This window comes from Scomber scombrus, chromosome 11 (assembly GCF_963691925.1).
Source record: "Scomber scombrus chromosome 11, fScoSco1.1, whole genome shotgun sequence".
Classification (NCBI taxonomy): domain Eukaryota; kingdom Metazoa; phylum Chordata; class Actinopteri; order Scombriformes; family Scombridae; genus Scomber; species Scomber scombrus.
The window spans coordinates 10,555,946-10,582,112 of NC_084980.1; the positions used below are offsets into that span (position 1 = coordinate 10,555,946).

The following is a 26,167-nucleotide window of genomic DNA, read 5'->3' on the forward strand; positions in this document are numbered from 1 at the left end:
CGAAATAAAACATGGCATTAAACAAGGCAGCCTCATATGTTCTTCTTCTTCTTCTGTCGGTTCTGGTTTCAGAAAGAAGAAGAGCGGCCTCTTGAGTCCTCTAATGTTTATTCATGCTCCTGTTCAGTCACATGAGCATTTTGGCAAAATAAAATGGAAAATGTCTCAAATTCTAATATACAAAAATAACCATTTCCTAATAAATATCTGACATGGTCAATATCATCATGACTATTTAGAAAATATCAAATGTATTTATGTAAATGTAAGAAATCCCCCCAAAAAACAGAAACCCGCACTTACTTGGTTTAGAAATAAATTAAAATGATTTGTCTTCTTCTTCTAATATTAGCTGATACACGCAAGCCAATACAAAAATGTGTCTATACATGTTTAATTATTTATTCATTTAATCATCTCTACCACCACATGGGTCATCTGTGTGATTTGTTGATAAAGTCTCAGTAAATTAATGATTTATGATACAATAAAAAAAATAGATCTGGTTGATCATTTATGTGTGTACTCATGGATTTAAATGAGATGATATCTGTGGTTTGATGTGACAGCAGTCCTAATCATTAGTATTTGGTAGAAGAAGAGACAGATACAATTGGTGTCCCACATTTGGCAGTGTCCTACTATACACTGTCGCCCATAAAGTTGGAATAAAATATTTTTTATCTCTTTCAATGAAATGATTTTGACAATGTGATTCATTCTTGACAGATAAAGCGTATATCTTCTCAAAACTTTATGAATCAATGTCTTCCAAACATATCACAATGAAAATAGGATTAAACAGAGTATTTTGTCTGAAAACGAAATTATTCCAACTTTATGGGCGACAGTGTATTTCACCTATTTATCTATTTTTATTTCAGTTCAAATCCAAGAGGCTTTATTGGCATGACCACGCTGAAGTACATTATTGCCAAAGCGCACTGTAATATAATGTACAAGCAGGGGAAAGTAGAGTTTTTAAGATACAAACAATAAAACATTATATTAACATAAAATCAAAAAACAATAACTTGTAATGCAAACATAGATTACTTGTGTTCGAAGGAGAAAGAAAAAAAAGGATAGCAAGAACAGGAAGCTGAAACATGAAAATAACACTAAAAATAGAAAAATAGAAACTACTTTTCCCCCCCCCTTTTTTTTCTTTAGGATTGCCTAATCAATATGCCTACAGGATATTGTACATGTATTGAGTTGTTCTCAATAAAGTTAAAAAGAAAAAGAAAAAAGCCAGCTTGTTAAAGATGGTCCAATCACGGTCTCACAGACAGTGTCTGTGGACCAATAGGAGGTCTCAGCTGTGTGGTGGACTGCTGATGCATCCAATGAGCTGAGTGTCAGTAGCTGCTGCTGCTGCTGCTCAACACAGCCGGGACAGGACAGCGCTACATGGGGGACGCAGGCGACAGCGACTGGTACCAGCGCTCCTACACCCCGCAGGGACTAAATCCGCACTCTGGAGAAATCTTTAGGGCTTGACGGCGTTCAGCTCGTGGGAATTGACTCGATAAAATAACCGAGCCGAGCATGAACACAACGCATTTGAGGTAACCAGAGGATTTTAACAGTGGGATATATATCTCTCTCACACACACACGCACACACACCGAGAGAGAGAGAGAGAGGGGGAGAGAGAGGGGGCCATGCAGAGACACTCAGCCGCTTTGTAATCACCGTCGTCGCTGTGTGTGTTTTCAGTGTCTCCTCCTCTGAGCATGGACTGACCACATCCCTCTCTGGATGATTTGATGGGGCTGCTCAGAGTCATGATGCCGCCCAAGTTGCAGCTGCTGGCGCTGCTGGCGTTCGCACTGGCCATGTTCTTCCTGGAAAATCAGATCCAGAAGCTGGAGGAGTCCCGGGGAAAGCTTGGTAAGTTTAAAAAAAAAAAAACAGCACAACACTGCACGGTCGTGTGTGAGCTCTCTGTGATGGGTCAGTATAGATGTGTGCAGCCCCATTGTTGTGCATTTGCGTCCATAGGAAGGGTTGTGTGATGAGACACTTGCACCCCCCTTATCTACCACACATATGGTTCATCATGGCTCAGAGGGTCTGGGAGCTGTCCTACTGAACCCTGCATGACCGCCCTGAATAGAAAGTTGAACTATTCAAAGTGGTTGGACACATTTAATAGATACATCCACAGATAGGGTCATCCTCTCACCCTGATCTGTACAGTGCAGTGTGAGATCGAGGAAGTCCTGGTGTCTTCAACCAGTTCTCCTGTGACAGCAAAAGCAGCCAAGTGTGTATTTGTACACTTCAAATGCTGCAACTGACGATTATTCTGATATGATTCATCTGACAGCTGTTTTCTGGATTAAGCGATTAGTATCCTAAAGGTGACGCCTACAGCCTGCTTTTTTGTCTGACAACCCATAAGCAAATATATTTAGTCTACGATGATAGAAAACTGAGGAAAAGCAGCAAATATTTACACAGAGGAGCAATGTTTGGTTCTGTATACTTACTTGCAGATTTTAACAGCATATCAACAGCTAACTTGGAAATGTAGGGCTTCTGAATATTCGAGCCGGGTGAGACTGGTGGAAGTGTTTAACGAATTGACAGAAAAACATCTTTTCGCTCCAAGTCATTTTTAGTAATATTCTGGATGCATGGGGACGCCACCCTGCTGCAAATCCTCCCCTGCCCCTTCACCAGACTCTCCCCTGTGATTGAAACGTGGCCGGCGCTGCGTTCAAATCTCATTGCTATAGCTCCCATCAGGGGCTCAGTTCCAATAAAGATCTGGGACATTGCAGGATTATCTCTCTGGTGCCTCCACTGTGGGGATTTTTTAAGGAGCAGCAGAGCGGTGCAGACACCCCAAGGGTGCAACCAGCATACCTCAGGGGTTCACACACCACCTTTTGCATCATTTGATGAGAGTAGCAGCCTGGCAGAGCCTGGAGAGAGGGCAGCCAGTGTACCTTTTTACACGGCAGACATTTTGATTGTTATAGCAGGAAAAGCAAAGGTGTAACTAATGGTATTAATAACAGCTGCATACCATTTAGTCAGTTCTAGTGTTCACTTAAATGGCGTACAGCGACAATAAATAGAGCAGAGAAATCATTAATCATTAGTAAGACGGCGTGTTTCCTGCTATGATGAGTCAATGTGTTTTTTGTAGATAACATTTCAGCTATTGCACACGTAGATGTTTCAACTTCCTCTGCTCAGGTTGAAGCGAGGCGCAGTTATGCAGGGAATCGAGTGAGGTCACCAAACTTTGAACAAGGTGAAAGTCCTGCTCAAATAGGAGCAGCTGAAGTAACTGGTGAGGGGAGGGTGATGTCATCAAACAGTCTGTACACATTCACACAGCTCTGAGAGGAGAGGCCTCATTAGCCAAAATAAGTGAAAACACCTGTGAACCGGGGCTGTGTGAAGGATTTTCCTGTTTGAGTTGCAACTAACTGTTGTTGTTGTAATTAGTTCATTATTTAGTCCATAACGTGCCCAAAAGAGCAAAAAAAATCACAATTTCCCACAGTTCAAAGCTTCATATTCAGCAGTCCAAAAACCAAAGATAGTAAATTTACAATGACATGAAACAGAGATAAATCACAATGATCAAAATGATTGCGAGTGAGTTTTTTGCTCTTTTCAGCTGTGGACATTTCGCTTGATAAATGTTCTTATTTCAATCGACTAATAAATTAATCAGTAGATGACGTTTTAATACCAGCTGGGGACTGACATCATGCCACTTTGACTGGGACTAAAGCTAAAACCATTAGTTAATTAATTGAATAGTTGACTGCTCTCAGGCTCTGGGTAAAATGTACTCGAGCTTCACAAATTTGAACACTGGCTGCCTTTCTCTGCTTTTGGTAAACTAAATATCTTTGTCTATCTCAGTTTTGGACCAATTAATTGTGTGAACTTGCACTTATATTCTATATTCTATCGGCCAAATGATGAAATGATTAATTGAGAACATAACCAGCAGATTAATCAACAGCGAACATATTCATTACTTCTGCAACTCATTGTTTTGTTTTGTGTTTGTTTTTTGATGAATCAACAAATCATTTTGTTATAAGAATTGAATGGTTTACCCTTAATAAAGGAGACTGGATTCGAAATAACAAAGTTTAAGTTGAATTTATTTAGCTTGTACAAGCGGAGCGTTTACCAATGCAACAGACAGAGTTACAATAGAAAAGGCTCTTCGTGGAGCGTTGTCAGAGAGGTTTTATGCTGTTCTCTCCTTGGACGGTCCCAGCCCCCTCCCACGACTGGCAGACATAGGTAGCACGTAGCGGTTTCTCAGTTCCCGTAGACAAGCAGAAATTCCCTGCCCTGACCTGTCTCTGACCTGCTCGCACACCCGAGTCGAACTCCTCCTGCTGCTAATTTCAGTTATCAAATGAAACAGGAAGTATCAAGTATCAAAAACAGTTATGTAAAAATAGCGACACACACTGCATGATTCAAGACATCTGAATTACATTTATAATCCTAATTTTATAACACATTTGGTCCACAAAACATCTGAAAACTGTGAAAATGGTCCAAGGTGAATATCTACAACCTCCCAATTCCTTTGACCAACAGCTCAAAGTCCTTGCAAATGACTGGCTGGAAATGTTTGACACTTCTGCTTTAAAAATGACTGAAATGATTAATTGATTATCAAAATAGTTGACAATTATTTTTCTGTTGCCTGACGAATCAATAAATTGACTAATTGCCGTGAGCTCCACCCTGAAGTGGGACCTAAAAGAACCAAAGCTAAAAAGGAGTAAACCACGGATCCCACTTGTCCCACACAGGCTTTTTATAGGCAGCTTTGTGTCCGTAAAGATGAGGCTACAGTAGGAAGGTTTTCGCCCAGATTGTGAATTGAATGCTTAACAGTCAGCTTAATTGAATGAGGTATCCCAGCAGAGTTCTCACATGTTGGAACAATCAGGAGTCCTGGGGGTATGGATGGCTATATTGGCCTGTGACATGGTTTACTGCTGCTGTAAAAAGCTATACTTTACACCCGGTGAAAATCCAAACTCTCCTGGGCTGCACCCCCGACGCACACACACACACACACACACACACACTATACACACTCTCCTCCCGATGCTGAAACAGAACCTGAGAGGCCTTTCCCCCGACTGCCCACCACCACGAGAATCTGCCGACTTGGCAAAAAGCGCTGTGATGGATGACTGGACCGAGCAGACGTCCGTATACTGGAGCTCTGAATTATGTGCTGCATAGCCAAATAGTTGTGCGTGACGTTTTCACAGGCACGATGCTGACAGACAGCCACGGGGCTGCTCGCATTACCAGGTACGCCTGCTGCAGGTCCATCTGTGCCACAATAAAAACCAGCTTAATGACCACAGCCGGGACAGGTGGTGTCCGAACCCCAATACACACTCCCTGAGAATAACTCCTCCGTGAAAGATAGGAGGGGGGAAAAAAACGTTTGGAAGGATAATTCACCTTCATGTATCATATTTTCACATGTTCACAATTAACTTCACGTGGGTTAGAATGGCCGCCGTCCCTCTCCTCACAACGTGGGACCCCTTCGCTTGGCACGCAGGTTGAATCATTTCCCCCCATTAGAAGCCTCCCGCAGGGCAAACAAGCTGTGATTTGCTTCCAAGCTAATCGTCAACCCAAGGTTTCACTGAGGAGTCTCCTGCATTACAATCATGCCGCGATGCAGCTGTGTGTCCTGCTGTGGGCCTAATCCATTACCCCGACAGAATTTCTCTCCGGCTGCTCATCGGCGCTGCTGCCGGCTGGGTCAACAGTAACGCAGGCTGACTGTGCAGGGATGGATGGATGGATTGATAGATGGATGGATGGATTGATTCAAGGCCACTTTCTCTGTCAGCGTTGCCATCAACTTCAGCCAATTTCAGGCACTCACCTTGAGGAATTTCACGCTGCTTTATTCTAAAGTCTGAGACTGATGAATCCCTCGTTGTGTTTCACTGACGTCAGACAAGAGACGAATGGCTGAATTGGATTCAACAGTGATTTAGATGTTTTTCAACCAGTTAAGAAAATGTAATGTGCTCGTTTAAAGAAACCAAGAAGTCCACCCAGATGAATGTTCCTGGTTTTTTTGAAGCTGCTCTTGAAGAGGCACCACCAGAAGCTTTTTTTGGCTCCTTTTGAAGAAGACGCTTGGAGGAGAAAAAAAAGATCATGTCACAGTAAAAGTATGTTTTATTGATGATTATGAAATGTCTATCATACACACAGATTACTTTGGCACTGGTCTCTTTTTGATATGCAGAGCTGACCGGAGGATAAGGAGTCATATCCCGAGTGAACAAACTCAGTACAGACTAAAATGCCAGCTGTGTGTGTGTGTGTCAGGGGGGTATATTTCAGTAAATGGACACTTAAGCCAATAACTCTCAATAGTTGTTCTGAAACATCACTTTTATCCTGATTCCTGTCTTTCCTGGCTGAAATCATGTTCATTACACAGCTGAGTGCACCATTTTATTAGTGTAGCATCTGTCTTTGCTACCTGCTTTTCTAGATTCAAGTCATGCAACTTATTTCCTCTGGGGGAATAGTCCAAATCACAAATTTTCACACTCGGAAAACTCAACTTGTGTGTATACGTGGGAATTCATTCTTGAGGGCATCTGTGGCATATTTAGAGCCGCGTAAATAGAAACGTCGCCTATAAAACTGTCACCTTAAGGCCTTTGCAACCGGAGCAGATGACCTCTTCACCCCTCTGCCCTGCAGGCCATGTAAGGGATGCGAGTCACCCGGCAGGGCCCGATCCACAAGACTTTTTCCCTTCAGCATCATCAGCTTTTTTAATCCCCTGGCCCGTTATTCAGCCTGATTAAAGGAATTCAATTTCCATCTGTTCCGCGGTGATATTTAGTTCCAGACACAAGCGGCTCTGTGATGAGCTCTGATGGGAGAAGAGAGATGCCGTTGAATGCAGAAGAAGGAAGCGATGCATGCGCTCATTGTCGGAGTGTTTGCAGAGCTGACGCAAGACTTTTAAGCGTCCATCCTTCACTCTCTCAGGCTCGGGGGTTTGAATTCGACTTTTGATTGTCATGCCAGGCACTCGCAGCCTCAGGCCCAACCGCGCACTCGGCCGCCGAGGGACCCGGAGATCTGGTCAGGAATTTGCTCTTGAAAGGGCATCGGTCAGGCATCGCTACCCACTGCATGCATTGGGCGACTTTCCACCTCCAGAGCTGCCCAGATGCTGCTCAGATCCGTTCTGCCCATCATTAATGCAGTCGCAGAGGAGACCTTGAGCTGCAGTCGTGTTGAAAATTTAACTCCTATTGGCGATCCGAGTGTCTACCTGGTTTCTTCTTCTTTTTTTTCTTCTTTCTTTTAAAAAAAAAAAACTCCTACAGATTTGTCAAGTGTGTGTCAACTGTGACTCAGTCAGAGGGCTGCTTCCTTTTTTAAAGCTAATTGGTGACACACAGGCAGAACTCAACTACTCAACTACCAGGCCCTCTGTTCCTTTTCCAAAACTCCAGATGTCAACCTCATTCCCCTTTTTTTTTTTTAAACAATGCATCCTCCAACATTTCTTCTCCTTCGTCATGTTATTTTCTTCTCCTATCTGTGGATTTACAACTCAGATTCCCTTTGAACTCTCCACGACACCCCACAACTCTGTTTTTAGCTTCCCTGAGGGGTATAAAGGGTGCATGAGTCATTTGCTTTCACTCTGCATGTTGGCATCAGCTACTGTAAGCAGCCGGTAGTGTCTATCGCCCAGACCAGCTCAGTCACTCACTGAAACATGCCATTTGAGCGGCTAATGGAGGAGAGCCCACTGCGGAGATGGGGCGTAGGTGTCGGGGATGGATTTGCTGCGGGAGGTGGGGAGGCAGAGTGCTAATGGTCATACTGGGCTTTTGCTGTATTGTTAGAAGCAAGCTTTTGATTGGGGCCCAAGATTTACGATCCCTGGCGCACACTTTGTCTGACAGAGAATGTGTTCCTGCAAAGCGGCGCGCGCGGCAGCAACCGGAGATGTGGCGCTGGGTCCGCTGCTGCAGCAGGATGACAGACGGGCTAATCGGGGTGTTATGGACGGTTTCACACCCTGCATGTAATTGGAGGCCCGTCAAAAGAAGAACGCCCTGGCTCCTGCACCACCCATCACTCCCCGCAGCTCAGCTGGCATCTGCCAAATATCACACACACACTCCTTTACACAGTCGTATGTTTTTCCACCTCGCTGTCTCCCCCCCCCCTCTCTCTTCATCTCTTATGTCACTGTGGGGCAGAAGTGTCGGCTCGCTCAACTCGGAAGAAATGTGGGCACCGAAACTCTGCAGGCCTGTTTTGTTTTTTTGTTTTTTTTTTGGGGGGGGGGGGGTTCTTTTTAATTGAACGCACAGGGACAAGTGGAGCTTGACTGATGGTTGATGAGATATTCTTTAGTTGAAAAAGATAAATCACATGTAGGTCAGCAAACTGTCTCGCAGCCATTCTCCCCAGCTCGGTTGCCAACATTGATCCTGGATGCTGATGTGACTCTTTTTATTTTTTGTCAGGGCGAGCTTTCAGAAAATAATCACTTTTCCTTTCTCGCACGATCTCCACACTCCATTTTGATGATGACAAAAGCTACACGATGGGATTTAAGCTCACAACCTTGCCATACCTAGTGGGTTTTTGACAGATGATGGTGCCCGCAGTTGTTAAACACGTGACAGCAGGTGTCAGGTCCCCTCTCTTCTTCTCTGCAGAGTTAACAGGGTTGCTTCTCTTCTTCCAACACTAATCAGCTCTTCCTGGAGACAGGGGAAACAGCGAGCAGCTAATAAACCTCTGCCATGATAATAACTTAAAATGACAGTACTCTCATCCCGCTCCTTCTGCATCAATAGTTGTAAACAACTTCTTTATTTGCGTGCCAAGCCTCCCTTTTATAATATTCAAATCCCTCTTGTGTTTTACTAACCCCATTGGATGCGCGCCTGAAAGGAGAATATCCACTGCCGGCGTCGGAAATAAGGTGCTATCAAAGGAAGGGGAAGCGGAGAAGGGGGAGAGGGAGGGGTGTAAGAGGCAGAAAAAGAAATGAAAGAGATGATTTAATTTTCATTGCGACACAGAAATATTTAAAGCCCTGGCTGGTGCAAATCATCATAAGCCCCCTACAAAAAAAAAGAATGAAGAAAGCCGGCCTGCAGCATTTTTTTAAAATTTTTTTATTTTACAACCAATTTCATCAGAATACCGAGGGTTAGAGGAAGGAAGCAAGGTGGCCGAGCAACGTCGGCCCTCTCTCCTTCCTCAGCCGCCGGTTCATCTTTGCTCCTGTTAGTTGAAGAGTTGGCTTAAAGCTGAATTTATGTTGTTTTCCTGTAACACATCTAACACTTGGCATCCTCGGGGATGAACTGTTAATGTGGTGCTACTACACTGTTTCCACTCCTCTACAGTCAGACTTCACCTCTTTCTCCTCACCTCGTTGCCTTTTTTTGTCTTTCTCTCTCTGTTTGTCTCTGTGTCTTTATTTGAGGTTTACCGTCTCTTTCCGTCTCGTCGGTGTGCTGAATGGTGTGAGCAGCATTGCCAAATTGCCTGAAATACAACTTGAAGTTCATTAGATAGAATACAAATGAGTACATGGCAAACAGCTGTGTGTGTGTGTGTGTGTGTCTGTGCTGCACCTTATTAATGTAGTATCTGGGTTGCTGAATATTTAGCTCTCACATTCAGACTGTCCCCCGCTGAGTGAGGATCAGTAAATTTATGTGTCTGCATCTCTTTCCCTTTTTTTCTGTCTTATTTGTTTCCTTTTTTTTTCCCTCATCCACTTTGCCTCTGCTGCTGCTCATCCAGGAACGCTACACACCAGATTGATTTATCAAGCTTTTTTTTTCTTCTCGTAGACAAGTGTCTGTATCCTGCCTCTGACCGATATTAATGATGCACCAGTTCAACACATTGTATCAGCGTTGGCTCCCATAATAACCTTATTAAATAGAAAGGAGATTGGCCAGACATGATCAATCCACAATAAATCCTGTCTCTGTGTTTAAAAAAAAAAAAAAAAAAAAAAGATTGTTAGTGTAGTTTGAGAAACTTTCTGGAACTACATAATAAAAAATTTCACCAGCCTCCAAATGTTGCTATATGAATGTCTCGGGTAATTAGGGTTGCAACAAACATTCAGAAAATGGTCAAAAACATCCACCGCAATATCTCAGAGCCCGAGGTGATGTCTTGTAACTGCTTGTTTTGTCTTATCAAGTGTCCTAAATGTATTCAGTTTTCTGTGACTGAGTGCTATTTATCTAAAAATATAATATATGTAAGAGCTGCTAGTACAAGTCAGGATTAGTCAGAAAATTAACCAGAAGCTATTTTGGTCATCATTGCTTAATTTTAGCTGAATCATTTTTGAACAAATATGTCCAATTTTAAGATTGAACATGCATGACTGAAATACAGTTTTAAACCAAATCCAAAAATGTGAGGAACATTGTCCTTTTCTGCCTTAATGATGATCAACTGTATTGTGTTGTTATTGGAATAATAAAATTACAGTTTGTCACTAGTTAATGAATAATACATTTTGTGACACTGTCTCCAAACAGGCTCCACCAATCACAGGGTTAGGGCAAAGTCTATTTGGCCTGAGAGGCGACATCCAGGGAAAACAAACCACACAAACACCCTTGCAGTTAATATTGCTGTAAATGCACAATAATGCGTGCTGTAGAGATGTCACATATTTTTGTGAACTCAGAGCTTCTCTTATCTGCGTTATTGTGGTTTTGTTATATGGTTTTGAAAAGTGATGCAGACATCCTTTTATAGTAGCATTGCCTCGCGTGACCTTTTCCAGTCCCAAATGAGCCCAGTCAGTTCCACAAAGTTGGGTTTAAAGTGAGAGTAAAAAAACCAGAACGGTATTATTGGGTAATCCTGGCTGTAAATGTACTTGTAGTTCACGTGTTGGAACGAGTACCTGGGGAGTAAAAGTGAGAACAGCAAATCCCATCACAGTGATCCTCCGATGGCGAACACTACAACATCCTTGCTGGATGGATGGCCTGGAGATGCTAAATATAATAAGATGAAAGGAGAGAGGCAGAGAACCAGGAGATGAAAGACACACAGATAAGCCTGCAGAGATAAAGTGATAACAAGTTGAACCGGTCTCATTGCAGAGATGTTCTACGTTAACGGTGTTCTCACTCTGTAGCACATTTCTGTGTGGGACAGATCCTCTGCGGTGTTCACCTGTCCCTCCCACTCATCATTAACTCTATGAATAGCTGTCGTCTGCTCGGCTTAATAGAGTGTGGAGTTTTCCCTGGACTCCTATATATGCATTATTAATTATCCGTTACAGGGCCGAGAGTCTGAGAGAGAAAAGGAACATCAGATATCTGGGTTGTACTGTAGCTTGCAACCAGAGCTACGCTATTATGCAACGTTGTTTGTTGTTACATTAGAATATGAGGAATGAATCCATATGGAGTCAATAATCTGTAAAATTTCAAGTTTCTTCAAGCTGTCACAGATTTGACTGCAGTGTTTGTGAGGCTGCAGTTGAAGCATTCAGCAGTGACAGACATTCCATTTGCTTTCTTTACAGTGTCTTTTTTCCCCCCACTAACAAATCCATTTAATTGCTCCTCTCTTGACCAGACTTACCCAGATATTTCGCTTTCCTTTTGAAGCGCAAATGCCTTAGAAAACGTTGGCTAATTCCCACTGCTTAGTCACTGACGATCTGTGCCAAGACGAGATCTGTTCCAATCAATCGCCCCCTCTCCACCCCTCCCTCCACAACCTGTCAGACCCCGCCTTTACTTAACAAGGCAGGGGAATGATGGGATCTGCCATCTGTGTAAATTGCTCCATAATCTCATCTGACTGGCTGTTTCAGATGAAGCAGACAGAACGTAGCCCTGTTTACCCAGACATTATTGGCTCACCTGTCAGACAAGCACCGCTGGCTTCGATTGCACAAAAGACATATTAGGGAAGAAAGTGGCAGCTTGAACTACGATGATTATCATCTCCATCTATCCCGGATTGTTATCATTAGTGTAGAAACATGGCTCGCATTTAGGCAGGATTTATAAATGGGCCACATGTTGCTGGATCTTATTTAGCGTCCCCCTCGAGTTTAGTCGAACGGCTTGTATTTCATCTATAGTTCGTGAACTCTGCTCAGCAACTTCATCCTCATTTTTGAGTCTACTCTCCACACAAAAAAGTGGACTCTGAAGTTTCTAGTGTCAACATCTCCCTCCTCAATGACTCTCACTGGAGTAATTATGGTCTCAAGACCCATACCCCAAACCACTTAACCACTTTAAACTGTCTGCACAGTGTTGTCTGTCAGCACCAACAAGGCGGGTTTTTGTCTCCTCTACATATCAGAGGAATGCTTTGTCGGCACTCGCTGACAAAAACGCACTTGTTTTCAACATGCTACTTTGTCAGCGCCGCAAAAAAAGTCGCTTCCTGGCTTTTGAGTGTATGTGACCTTTATGTGGACAGTTTGCACTGAATTAAGCTCCTGTGGCCCAGCAGCAGCATCTCTCAGGAGGATGGAATACCTCCATTGTGCTCCCGGTTCCCAAATCATGACCTTAACAGCACGTCCGCCCCCTCCTCTGTATTTTCCTCACCTTTCCTGTTCTCTGTGCGCCTTCTAGTAAAGCAGAACTACCGTGAAAGTCATAACAATGAAAAACTCTTTGGCTAGTATTTATTGAGCCCTCGCACAGCAGCAGTGCCAAGTCCAGGACAGGAAATATCACGTCAACGTGGAGCTTCTTTATTTATTAGGATCCGCACTGTAGCCAGACGTTTTATTTTCACTTCTTCACCTCGCTGGGTGCATCTGTTGATTTGAATTCTTAATAGTGGAGCCTCTCTGTTGCAGTTTGATTTTGATACATTGTGCAGCACCATTTCTAGCATTCCCAATCAGAGTTTCCTTACCATATGATAAATCTAGAGGACAGAACAAACAGAAACTCCCAACATCTTCCTGTAAACATTTTTATATGCCGATGTGCAATTTGCCTGTTCACACATCCAGCAGTAACTGAGTAATATTATAATTTGGTATCGTCTGTTTTGGACTCCACAGACTCCTGAAGGAAATATCTGACTCTTTTGTCGCTAAATGGAAGCAATGCTAATGAGACTGGTGGGATTGAACCAAAGCAGTGAAGTTTTGAGACATAAAACCAAAACGATGAGCTGAAACACACTTAAAAGAGTTGACCAATAATTACCTATGGGCTTCTCACTACAAGAGACACATTCCATATTAGACTTGGTAATTAGACCCTTTGGTCATTTCGAAATATTGATTAGTGCAGCTTTAATCAGATGACTAGAGGCACAGAAAATCTGAGACATGATTGTATTCCGCTATAGTATTGTGTTGTTTCTGGGTCTCTGTGCATATAAAGAACATGCCATCAATTTTCTGCTGTTTGCGCTTCATTATGTGACAATTTGCATCCATAATGCACAAGAGGCAGGAGGTAGGAAGTTAATATGAAATCTTTGCCCCTGGGCCTTTGGTAAAGTTAATCCGGCCCTGCCTCAGCTGTTTTTAAACCATGATCAGATTGTCTGGATACATTTTTGTCATTCTCCATCTTATTTTGACCTGCCCCCCACTCCCTCCTCTCTTCTTCTTCTTCTTTACCCTGACTCACCCACCTCTCCTCTCTCCCCCAGCTGTACTTGGAGAGACAGACCAGTGAATGAGACCTTTCACTGGGCATCAATGTCGCACTTGTGTGTCAAAGCCAGTGGGAAAAATGCCTCAGCTTTAGAAATTACCCCCCGCCCCTTCCTTGTTTCAAGAACCCCACCTAAACAATTGAACGTGTCTTTAGTCTAAAACAAGAATTAAATGTGAATAGCATAAAAGTATTAGTGTCTAGTGAAGTTTAAAGGAAGTGTTCAGTGCTGTGTTTAGCGTGGTTGTGTGCATCTCCTGCTGTCATACCGAGCTCACCTAAAAGCTCCAAAGGCGTTTTTTTGTGAATGCGCCGAACACCTTCACAATCACACAATGAAAGCGCTCTCGTTTATCTGTATCCTTTTTCAGGTCTCGGGCGCTGCCAGCGGCGTCGAAAAGCCGCACGACAGATTCCTCTCACAGCGTGCTTCATAATATTCCTTGTCATCGCTTAGATAACAATGGTAATGCAGCTTCTGCTTTGTTTAGTCAGGCCTGATTCTCCCCATCAGACCTTATTCCCGTTTCCTGCGATAATCCACTCTCTGCTAAACGGATCCCGAGACCGAATTAGAATAATTAGAAATTTGGAAGTGCACAGTTTATCCAAATGTTCGTGAGTGCTGCAGTGGTGACATAACTGTCCCCCTGGAAACCTGGCACTGCATAACAGCAGCGTGCTTCCAAGTCTATATAGAGGGAAGAGGGAGAAACAGCAGCGGCAGCAGACTAACTCGATTTTTATACAGCAGCAACCTGGATCTCCTCCCTGTCATCCTTCATTGACTTTGCAATCCAGCGGCATCCAAGCAGAACCGTACAAGCCGAACACCTCATCCTGCCGCTGATAACCAATCTCTATTACCCACCTAGCCCAAGGCTTCGGTTCGAGGGGCTAACCCTCTCAGGGGAAACCAGACAGAGGGAGAGAGCTCCGACTTCAGGATCGGAGCGATGATGGATTTATGAGCTTCTTGGAGAAAGGATCATCTTCTCTCCCCCACTTTTATTATCCCATCAGATCTGACGTGATAGCAGTAATACACGACGGCCTGTCACATTTTGCAGATCTGGCGGCGAATATGAATGATGATTTCGAATGGTTGCGTCTAATCGGCCGCGAAATTACTTCAGTAAATATGTTCAACTAGCAGCGCTCTGTCTTTCCTCCTGTCTCTCACTTTGAATGAAACTCAAGAGTAATAGGCTTGTAGTTGTCACAATGTTTAAGACCCGTGTTGGCTTCACGGTTCATAATTAGCTTTTAATGCACAGAGACGGCTTGAGGGGAGGAAACTGACGGAAATGTGGAATGAAAGGAGGCCTGCTGTGTGGCCATCGTAATTCAGGCTTTTGTTCTCTAATTAAATGACCTCAGAAGGGAGCGCTAAGCTTAAGTGTGTGTGTGTGTGTGTGTCTGTGTGTGTGTGTGTGTGGCGCCCTCTGATATCGAGGTTTGTGCCAAGTATGTTCAGTCTTGCAATGAATAGGGCGTCTACTACAAAGCCTAAGAAGCCCTCTCCGTGCCCGCCTCTCCTCCTTGTTGGTTGTTGGAAATTTGGCACAAAACACCATGTCTTGAACAAGTGGTTTCTGGGTCCCTTAGCATAGTTCAGGACGTTGTAGTTAGGGACTCAATAGCCCCCGGTGTTTTCTCACTCTCCTCCACGTCCTTTTCACATAAAAAAAAAAACTCTGGCAGCTTTCTTTGCAAGCCGGAGCCTTACAAACACTTGTAGTGTTAGTTGGTGTGTTTATGCCATATAAAATATGATGGATGTTCTCCTGTTTGGTCCTCATGATGCCAGCAGCAGTTCAAAATTAGGACAAGAACAATGCTTAAGTCTATAGCAACAGAGCTTAAAGGGTCAATTCATCCAAAACCTCCACACATTTTCTCACATAGCCCCTAATGATATCAAACTGTCCAATGGAGGTCAACGGGATTTCATTTCTGGTGCTCAGAGCTTTGAAACAATACATTTGAAATACTCAACAGCAGCATCTTTTTCCAGGAACACTGTCCTCCTTATCTGGATAATCCGCAGAACTCACTGTCAACAGTTTCCACAGGGACCATTTCTTTTTGGTACAAAGTAGATCCAGTGAAAACTGTTGACAGTGAGGTCTGTGGATTATCCAGAGTCACAGTGTTTCTGGAAATAGATGTTGCTGTTGATTTTTTTTTTTTCTTCAATGCTTAGAATGCCACACATTTTAGACAATATCCACTTCCAGACCCTGAATATGTGGTTTTGGATATAACATAAATAGCATGGTTAAATAAGCAACATTCAAAGCGAAACATGCATAAAAAGTTTTTTTGTCCAGCAGGGGGCAGCACAACAAGCTGTACATGATATTGACAAAGTGAAATTGATTTAGCTAACATGTTAGCAAATAGCAGGGGTGAAGATAGGGGGGCCCCTCTGGGGCTGCAGCCCCAAATGTTTTGAAGCTGGTTGACTGACTCTGAGTGAGTGTTTAACAATTGTGATTAAGAATGAAAGTTCTGAAGACATTTCAGCTGAAGCAGTGTTACAGAGCAAAATGTAATTAAACATTAATGTAATATTTTTTGTTTTCCTTTTGATTGAATACCTTATTGCTCTGTTTTAGTCTCCTGAGTAAAATATCTGGCTCTTTAGTTAGTAATTGCTCCACAGTGTTCACAAACTCACTGCTAACTTTGTCTCCCTGCTGGGTGTGTCGAGGTTTAGCAGCCTTTTTTTGGCTAAAAACAGCTTGCAGCTACGTCTGTAAATGGCACTAATGAGGGTGGAACCACAACAGTAAAGTTACAGGCTCAAAAAAGCCAAAACAAAAAGCTAAAAGGCTCTAAAACACTCTACAGTCAGGTAATTAATTCTCTGTGGTTTCATCACTGAGTGACCTCTTTCACCTAACATGAAGTCATTTGACCTATCATTAATAAAATATTGGTCAGGGCAGATTTAAGCAGGGGAATTGTTCACTTTCAGAAACGTAACTTTCCTTAAACTTTGATTAAAATGTTTCTAAATCCCAATTAGCACCCAGAAGAACATGCGATTATTTGTTCTACCTTAAAACATTTACAAAAACACAAATACAGAAATCTTAGGTTTGAAATAAGCAGAACATTGACATTGTCTTATAGCTCAGAGTAAGAAGCTGATTTAAAAAAAAAAAAAAAGGTTTTCAGAGCCTTTAAGATTGTGAGCAAGACTAGGGCTTGTGAGCAAAGCCCTCAGACACCTGCCGATAAGTAACAGACTGAAGGGACGTAATATTTACGGCTCGTATTGTCACGGGTTGGACTCTGGCTCTTTTCTTTTTGAATGTCACAGCCTTTCTGTGTCTCTTGTCAATGTACATCGTCGTAAAAATAATCCTAAAAGGACATTCGAGCCCAGGCGGTAAAGTTCCAACATAGCAACTGTTATTGCTGTTGGTGCTCGCTAATGCATGCTTCAGATGGACGCGTGAATGAATGTCTCCATTATGGTTGTTCTGCATAGTGGGAGCTGACAGCCTTCACCCATTACAACCACCTGGCACGTCTCCATTCCACCAGTTGCGAGCGTGCGGAAGCGGCTCGGCTCCGTCCGTAACCAGATCCAGCTTTGATCAGTGGAACATTAACAGCTGCTCAGGAGGGTGTAAGGGGGGGGGGGGGGGGGGGGTTTGCGTGTTGGAGTGTGTTGGAGTGTGTTGTTGTTGCTGTGTCCACACGTGTGCGCTCACACAGATGAAGGAAAGGGAATCACAGATGACATCTTAATTGGCCTTCTGTGCCAGATGCCAGCCTCTACGAGCCAGTCAGGCTGTAACTGTGTCTCAGTAGCCAGGCAGGGCATTAGGAGCCCGCTGGCTCCACTGAGAGCTCCCACGGGTATTAGGTGCTACAGTGTTGTGCCGCGTCCCTTCCACACAAACACACACTCACACACACACGCACCCTTCTTCTCTCTCCGTCCTTCCTGCAGAGTTTTCTGAGGCATTGTCAACACCAGTCAATCTGAAACGAATGCAGACGGAGAAAAGCCTGAGGGCGACAAAGGCTGGGGCTTCTTTGTGTTGAATCTATTCAGACTGAGGCACCGAGGTCTGGCTTTTCTGCAGCTTCATGCAGCGTTTAGATGGAGCCCCCCCCTCCACCCCCTCACTCTCTCTACCTCCGCCCCTCTCATTTATAGTATATTGATGTCCTTTAAACGTCCAGTTAGCTATCAAATAACGGCCCCCTTCCGTCTAACGACCAACCTCTGACCCTCACGGCGTCGCCTCTCGCTCTTCACCTTTCACCTTTGAATCCTCGTCACGTGACACTTGTCTCAGAAGCAGAGATTTTTTTTAAATTGGCTAAAAAAAAAAATAATTTCAGACTATCCAAAGCAGACTGGAGCACACAAAGACAGACTCCGCCATATTGACAGCACATTCATTTGATCTGAAACGAGCGCATACAGACACTTCACTCAGTGGTGAAATAAGGGGAGTGAAGTGAAGGTAGGGGGAGGACTGATATTAAAGTTGAATTTGATAGCGAAGAGACGTGGCACCGCAGTGTGAAATAGGCTGCTCACAAAATGATTAACTAATATTCCTGTTTGACATTATTCTTGATCCTCAGTGTGAAGCAGGAGTTTTAGCTATCTGCTCTCCAAAAGACACTGACTGAAATGAAATTGAAATCCTTTTTTCTTTTTTTTAAATGAACTTACAGTTTAGTCTCTCACACTGAGGGGTTCCCCCTGACAATAAGGGGATCTTAACTGGATCAGGTTTAAATTTCACTTTCAATTCATAACAGGGATGTCAAATATAGAAAATCAGCTGAGCGTTGTTATTATGCGACATGTTGAACATTAACCAGTATATAAACACCAGAGGAATGTGGGAGTTGGAGAATGTAGTGTGACCATTGTGACACCCAAGATCTGAAATCTTCATGTTGTCTTTGTTGCTGCCTGTTTACCTTTTATACAATATTTATAATAATGTCCTACTTTCTGGCCCTTGTTTGTATCAAGTTTAGTTTTTGTCTTGCACTGGAACCGGTTGAAGTTTGTATAATCAGTAATTCACAGAAAGACACTTGTCCTTCGTCGCTCCAGAACGGGCCATCGCCAGACACGAGGTACGAGAGATCGAGCAGCGGCACACGCAGGACGGCCTGCGAGAACGGGACTCGTCATCGTCGGCGCTGTCCGAGAGAGAAGACGACGTGGTCATCATCTACAACCGCGTGCCCAAGACGGCCAGCACCTCCTTCACCAACATCGCCTACGACCTGTGCGGGAAGAACCACTACCACGTCCTGCACATCAACACCACCAAGAACAACCCAGTCATGTCCATACAGGACCAGGTCCGAGGACTCCGTTGTCATTTCTTTCATTTCTTCGTATTCCTTTATGTTCATTGTTTCACTGTGACGGACTGTAATAATAATCATCATTGCGTTTGGTTCAGGTTCGGTTTATAAAGAACGTGACTGAATGGAGGGAAATGAAGCCAGCTTTCTACCACGGACATGTCTCCTTCCTGGACTTCACCAAGTAAAGAATTACACATTTAACATGTTCATGACTGTAAAGATGAGTTCACTCACCTGATGACGCTTTGTGCAGTTGACTCCACCTTGTGGTGATTTAATGCTCTTCAGTTGCATAATATTTAACCTTCGTGTCGTCCTCCCGGGTCAAATTGACCCCGTCTGTTTTGACTGTTCCTTCTTTCCTCCCTTCCTTCCTTCCTCCCTCCCTCCTTCTCTCTTTCTTTCCTTCCTCTCTCTTTCCTCCCTTCCTTCTTTCCTTCCTCCCTCCCTCCCTCCTTCTCTCTTTCTTTCCTTCCTTCCTCCCTAACCCCTTCTCTCTTTCTTTCCTTCCTTTCTCTTTCCCTTCCTTCTTTCCTTCCTCCCTCCCTCCTTCTCTTTCTTTCCTTCCTCTCGCTTTCCTCCCTTCCGTCTTTCCTTCCTCCCTCCCTCCTTCCTTCCTTCCTCCCTTCCTCCTTCTCTCTTTCTCTCTTTCTTCCCTCCCCCCTACCTTCCTCCCTTCCTTCTTTCCTCTGTCCTTCCTTCCTCCCTTCCTCTTTTCCTTTCTCCCTCCTACCTTCCTTCCTTCTTTCCTCCGTCCTTCCTTCCTTCTTTCCTTTCCTCCCTTCCTTCCTCCCTCCTTTCCTTCCTTCCTCCCTTCTTCCTTCCTCCCTTCCTTCCTTCTTCCTGCCTTCCTTCCTCCTTTCTTTCCTTCTTCCTCGCTTCATCCTTTCCTCCCTTCTTCCTCCCTTCCATCCTTCATTCTTCCTCCCTTCCTTCCTTGACTCGAGGACAACAGGAGGGTTAAACATAGAAATCAAATAGTTGAGCTCTTAAATCTGTTGACTGTTTGTAATCCTGTCAAGGTCTCTAACCCAAGTCGTCTTTCTCAGGTTTGGGATAAAGAAGAAACCCATCTACATCAACGTGATCCGGGACCCCATTGAAAGGCTGGTGTCCTATTATTACTTTTTGCGTTTCGGGGACGACTACAGGCCCGGCTTGAGACGCAGGAAACAAGGAGACAAGAAGGTGAAAATCAACAAATACTCTCAGTACAAGTTGTCATATTTCTGGACTACATTCTTGTGTTTAACATCCTTGTGTCATTTGTGACAAGTGTTTTCTTCAAATGGCCGGACCTGCCGAGTGAAGGACACACATGCTCATGTCCAACATGCTCATGTGTTTCGTAATTATGTTTCAGACATTTGATGAATGTGTATCAGCCGGCGGCTCAGACTGCGCCCCTGAGAAGCTCTGGCTCCAGATTCCCTTTTTCTGTGGTCATTACTCTGAATGCTGGTAAGTATTCAATAGTCTCTTTTAGACTGAACTTTTAACTTTTTATTTAAGTAATGTTTCCCTTTTTCTAGCTGTTTGTTTTAAGGATAAGGCTGAGATATTTGTCCCATAAAAACACCTCAACTCACAATGAAGTATTATCCATGTTGCCAAAGCCTGATCTAGCTTATTTCTCCATGACATAATCTAAAAAAACTATTAAACACACATCAGTGAGACACACTGTTGCACCGACATGTATCTGCATTACAGTGAACTTGAGCACTGTTTATTTTGATTCAATCCCACACACATCATCCTGGCACGTTTTAAATACTCACCAGAGCGAGTATAAATCCACAGCTGGAATTTGCAATAAATGCACTATTTCTTATTTTTGAGTCACATTAGCTAAAAACTACAACTCCCAGCTGTTTTAGGAAATCACTGAGGCTTTAAAAAAAAAAGAAAAAAGAAACGATATATTTTGATTTTAAAGATTTGCATCTCCAGTAGTAGTGTTGAGAAACGGGATGATACAGAATATTTCCAGTCTCATTTCTTTCTCTCATTCTATCGTTCAGATAGTTCAGGACTGACACAGTTTCTGTGTTGTTTCATTGTGTGCCACATTAAGTCTCGTAGCGTCTTTTCTATCACTTCAGCTGCCTCATCTTCTCAAGGTCTCTGATCGCTCTCTCAGCCTTGATCCGCTCTCTACACAATGATCTGAATCAATCTCTCTCTGCCCCCCCCCCCCCATCCCTCTCACTCTCCTCAATCTCTCCTTGACTCTGCACTCCATCTTTTCACCATCTAGCCTCCTGAAGCAGGTGACTGACTGCGTAGTGGATTTAGTTCACCGGTGTTTATTTCTAGCACTTCTTCCATCTGCTGAGCAAACGCAGTGTATTTAAGTAACGGGATGCTCCTTGGAAACATTAAATAAATACTAGAGACAAAAGGGTGAAAGTGCTGCCAGCCGTCTGATACTCTGTTTAACAGGGTCCTGCCAAAAAAGTTGCTTTATAGGTTTAAACAATCTTCTTCCTGCCATATTATTTAATTTCCTGAGCATGACAACCCTTGCCACTGGCTTTCGTTTTTGTTCCATTCCTTCCGGTCTCTCTCTTCCTTTTGTCTCCATCCTCCCTGGACTCACATCACAAACTTGTCTCCCCTCACATTATTACTCTTCCTGTCTCTGTATCTTTCAGCTCTCCTCTTGCTGCTCTTCTGTAGCTTTAAACTCTCCTCCTCCTCCATTTCTGCTCTTTTCTTTTTTTTTCCAATCGTGAGCATTTTACATCCGCCAGAGTCGTCCCCCAGTTAAGCAGAATAAGAAAAATATCCACATAAAACATACATGATCTCTGTGCAGGAACGTGGGCAGCCAGTGGGCTCTGGAGCAGGCTAAATACAACCTGGTGAACGAGTACTTGCTGGTCGGAGTAACAGAAGAGCTGGAAGACTTTGTCATGATGCTGGAGGCCGCGCTGCCACGCTTCTTCAAAGGAGCCACCGAGCTGTACAAAACAGGTGCTTTGTCTGCTGAATAGTTAAAAACCATTTACTGTTGCTTACCAATACTACAATACACTGAAACACACTTTTAATGGCTCACTCATATTGCAAAGCTTAAGTGTGTGTGTGTGTGTGTGTGTGTGTGTGTGTGTGTGTGTGTGTGTGTGTGTGTGTGTGTACTGAATTGCTCCTCTGGGAATTGAATTTTGATCAATAAGCACTCCTGCTTCTCTCTGATGCAGTTACAATGAGTGCAGCCAGAATGAATAATGAGGAAGCATTAAATCTGACAGTGATACGTACACACATATGACTAAAAGATGATATTGCGCCTAATGTTCTGCAGCAGATAAATGTACTAGAGTTAAATACTGTATATTTAATGACTAGTATTTAATGAATTTGAAGACTGAGTCTCAAACTTTAACTAAAACCGAAACCCAAAAAAACTGCAGGCAGTAAATTGCTTGATTCTGACATTTTTTTTAATTGCACACATAAAGTAGCATAAAATCCTTAATGAACTGACTCTCTTCAATGGCCTTTCAAAAGATTAATCAGTAGTGAAAAGAATCATTAGTAGCACCCCTAGTTAACAGTGCTAAATGATATCCAGTGTAAAATAAATCTGAATGACCACATTAAGGACGTGACAGGTGGTGTCATGATGAGTACAGGCGGCTGTATAAGACAACAAAGGTTGGGAACCACCACCTTAAGAGAAGCACTTTCCATCAGCTTTACACAATGACAGAACAATTAAAACACAACATTGAAAGCCTTACTACATTTCAGGATGTTACACCTAGAATAAGCTCATTTGTGTTTTTATTTCATCCTTTTATTATATAGTTATGTACAAGATGTTTGTTTCAAGTTTAAATTCATCTTTTGCATGGTGAATGTTGCAAGAACATGTTGCGACTGGAGATTTGTTGCCTGTTGCCAGTTAAATTTAAGAATCATGTAACAAAAATGTAAAGATATGTACATTTTAATGTCAATGCCTGCATTAACATTAAACATTTAGCCATATATGTGTGTATATAAATGCTGAATCTTTGAATTCATTTACTTGCACCCCTTTAATCCTCTCCTCTCCTCATCACAGGGAAGAAATCCCACCTGAGGAAGACCAGCGAGAAGAAGCCGCCCACTAAGGAGTCGATTGCTAAGCTGCAGCAGTCGGCCATCTGGAAGATGGAAAACGAGTTCTATGAGTTTGCACTGGAGCAGTTCCAGTTCGTCAGAGCTCATGCTGTCCGAGAAAAGGATGGAGAACTCTACCTGCTGGCACAAAATTTCTTCTACGAGAAGATTTACCCCAAAAACTAGTGAGACACATGTCCACAGACGGGTTTGAAGTGTTTCAGCGAAGGTGACTTTGTACAGGCTCATACGTCCAGTCTGAGACGAGAAGGAGAAGCAGAGTGAGAGTAACGGACTACTGCAGACTGTGTGGCCAGTTTGTACTGGTGACTGACAAACATAACGTGGAGTTGCAGAGCGATCCGCCCCTTGACGCAGCGATCAGGCTGGTGACAGTTCTGTTACTCACATCCGTGCCTGCCAGCTGGACGTAGCACCCGTGTTTCGTCCTCAGTAGCGTCAAACAGGTTGTGTTCCCAGCAGCTCCATCCGCTTTCACTTTCATGTCAAAGGTTATCCGTGCAGAGGGCCTCTGCCGGCACGTGGCCGGAGACGGCCAGGGCTAACAGCCGATTGGCTCTGCCGTCACCCGACACAGATAAAACATTTTCATTGGCTATGTACTGTTTGGTTGTGTTTAGTTGTATTTTAACTCTTTACTATCGTTGTCTTTTGTATGTAAAGACATTTTCATGGTGAAACGACATCCACACGCCTCACCACTATTACTAACTTAAAGAGATTTTAAGTGTAAGAAACTGACTACTGTGCTGTATTATTGGACTTGAATGAGAACATTTGAGGTTTTTATGAAATTAAAATCCTGTGACCATGGACTATTTACTGGGGCAAGTGCGTATGTTTTATACTGTACTTGGTGTGTTTTCGTTTGATGAATCTAGTAAATGATGTGCAGCTTTGCCCAGAGGCTTTTTCCTTTGTAGCGAAGGAGCCGTTTACACATGATCTTATTATAGTGTGTAAGAACACAATGGCAAAGATGTTGCTGCTGTAAATACACAGAAACTACTTTTTTCAGTCCATTTCATTGCGGTTAATCTGTTTCTACTCTTCTATAGTAACGCCCATTTAAAGCAACACAATGTGCATTTTATCAGTTTGTACATTTCTTTCAACTCTTTAAATTCACTGTTTAGTCTACAATTTCTGGTATAATTTATTTAATTGCAGATCAATATTGGCGTCCACTAATATGTCACTCTGCTGCTTAAATCTTTTCTTTGCAGTTGTCTGCATAAAAGTCGCTGTTGAAATAGTTAATTTGAATGTGTAGTTTTCACCACTTTTGTTTTGATTTTATTTCAATTTTAATGGACTTTCATTGGCCTGTTTGAAGTCTAATCTCCTTGATAAATTGCTAACTGACACATCTGCAGTCGGAAAGGTTTAAAGAAAAATTGTACAAGTGTCAAAGGAAAAGAAGACACCTGGATGAGTTGCTCAGGATTTCTATACTGAATGCACCATCATATCATAACTCCTGAAGTACTTAAATATACAGATGAAGGATTTTTTTTTTTTTTGCAGGGTTTTTTTTCTTTTTGTTTTTTTGTGTGCCTTCTCTGCACCCAGTTCTTCTTGTGTTGCAGCTTTGTCAGATGGAAAAGTAAAACAACATGTCTGTCTCCTGTTTTCATCTTTTGATTGCCAAAAAATATACTGAACATTTTGAAAAAACGACGACTAGATGCACGTGTGTTTCTTAATTCATTACAAATGTTTGTGCTTCACGGTCAGGTACATCAGAGCGGGGGTGGGGGTTGGGGGGTTGGGGGGGTGGGGTGGGAGGTGGAGATGGAGGTGGAGGAGTGGTGAGGACAGATAAAACTGCTACAGTTAAAATGAAAGCTGGATTATTTCAGGGCTGACATCCTGCAGAGGGAGATAAAGAGCTGCCAGGTCTGCCCCTGCTGCAGAGTGTGTGTGTGTGTGTGTGTACATGTGATCTGTCATAGGCTACTTTTGGGGACACATTTCAGATTTAGGACTAGTTGATTGCAGACAGCTTGGCCAAGTAGGGACACAAACTGTGTCCCCAATTGGGGAAAGAGCTGTTTTTTTGGGTCAGTGGTTAAGGTTAGGGTTAGTAAGTTTGTGTAATGTCCCCAAAAGTGACCATGGTTTGAGGTGTGTGTGAGAGTGAGAGGGAGAGAATGTGTTTCCCCATTGTCACATCCTTTCCATATAATACATTTAAATCATTTAAGGGAAATCAACTGAAGAATTTGATCTTTTTTTAGTATTTGATACAGTAATGCAATGAGTGAAACATCATTTACAATATATTACATTCTTATTAAAAGTATATAAGTATATTTAATATATTTTTCTGCACTATTGATGCTTACTAGGATGTGAACTCATCATTCTCTATTTTGGGTGTTATCTTTCTGCTAAAAATCAATCAGGGAGCAGTCAAATAGCAACATGTGAAGTGAGAGGAGTCATCAGATGCCAGGGAAAGTTTATGAGCCAGAGCTGCCACTCAGTGTTTACTCATCCATGCTCACATAATCCCAGGCCACTCATCAGTAACTGCATTAATTTCAGATGGTTCTCCAGTGACAGCTTCCTGATTTTGGCAGTCTGACCCAGATAAACACTCTAAATTGTACATACAAAAAATGCTTATTTTGTTAATTTGTAGATTTGAAGTCTTTACGAGATTATTTACCCATTGCTTTATTTGTGATCATGTTTCAAACAACATGATGCTTGTAATGGGGCTGCTAATTAAAAGTAATCCCTGAGGGTTGGAAGCCACAGACCAGTGAACCACCAAAGTTGCCAGTCAGCACAACTGACATCCACTTGTTCTGTATGTAAAACCTTCCTGTGGATCCTTGTTGTCAAGATTTAGTCTGTTTTAATTCAGATAAACTGTCTGACTGACTTGATTTGGTGGTCAATGAGGTTTTGAGAGGTGTTATCAATTA

General features: G+C 42.9%; 1 protein-coding gene across 1 annotated transcript; it reads left to right on the plus strand.

Annotated features, from left to right (window-relative positions):
• The first annotated feature begins 1,400 nt into the window (after positions 1-1,400).
• hs2st1a (heparan sulfate 2-O-sulfotransferase 1a) lies at positions 1,401-24,911 on the plus strand. Its single transcript, XM_062429266.1, has 8 exons — positions 1,401-1,571; positions 1,723-1,896; positions 18,835-19,088; positions 19,193-19,278; positions 20,147-20,285; positions 20,461-20,558; positions 21,919-22,076; positions 23,173-24,911. Exons 2-8 carry the CDS (start codon positions 1,773-1,775, stop codon positions 23,394-23,396), a joined length of 1,083 nt encoding a protein of 360 aa, XP_062285250.1. The 5' UTR covers positions 1,401-1,571; positions 1,723-1,772; the 3' UTR covers positions 23,397-24,911.
• The last annotated feature ends 1,256 nt before the right edge of the window (positions 24,912-26,167 follow it).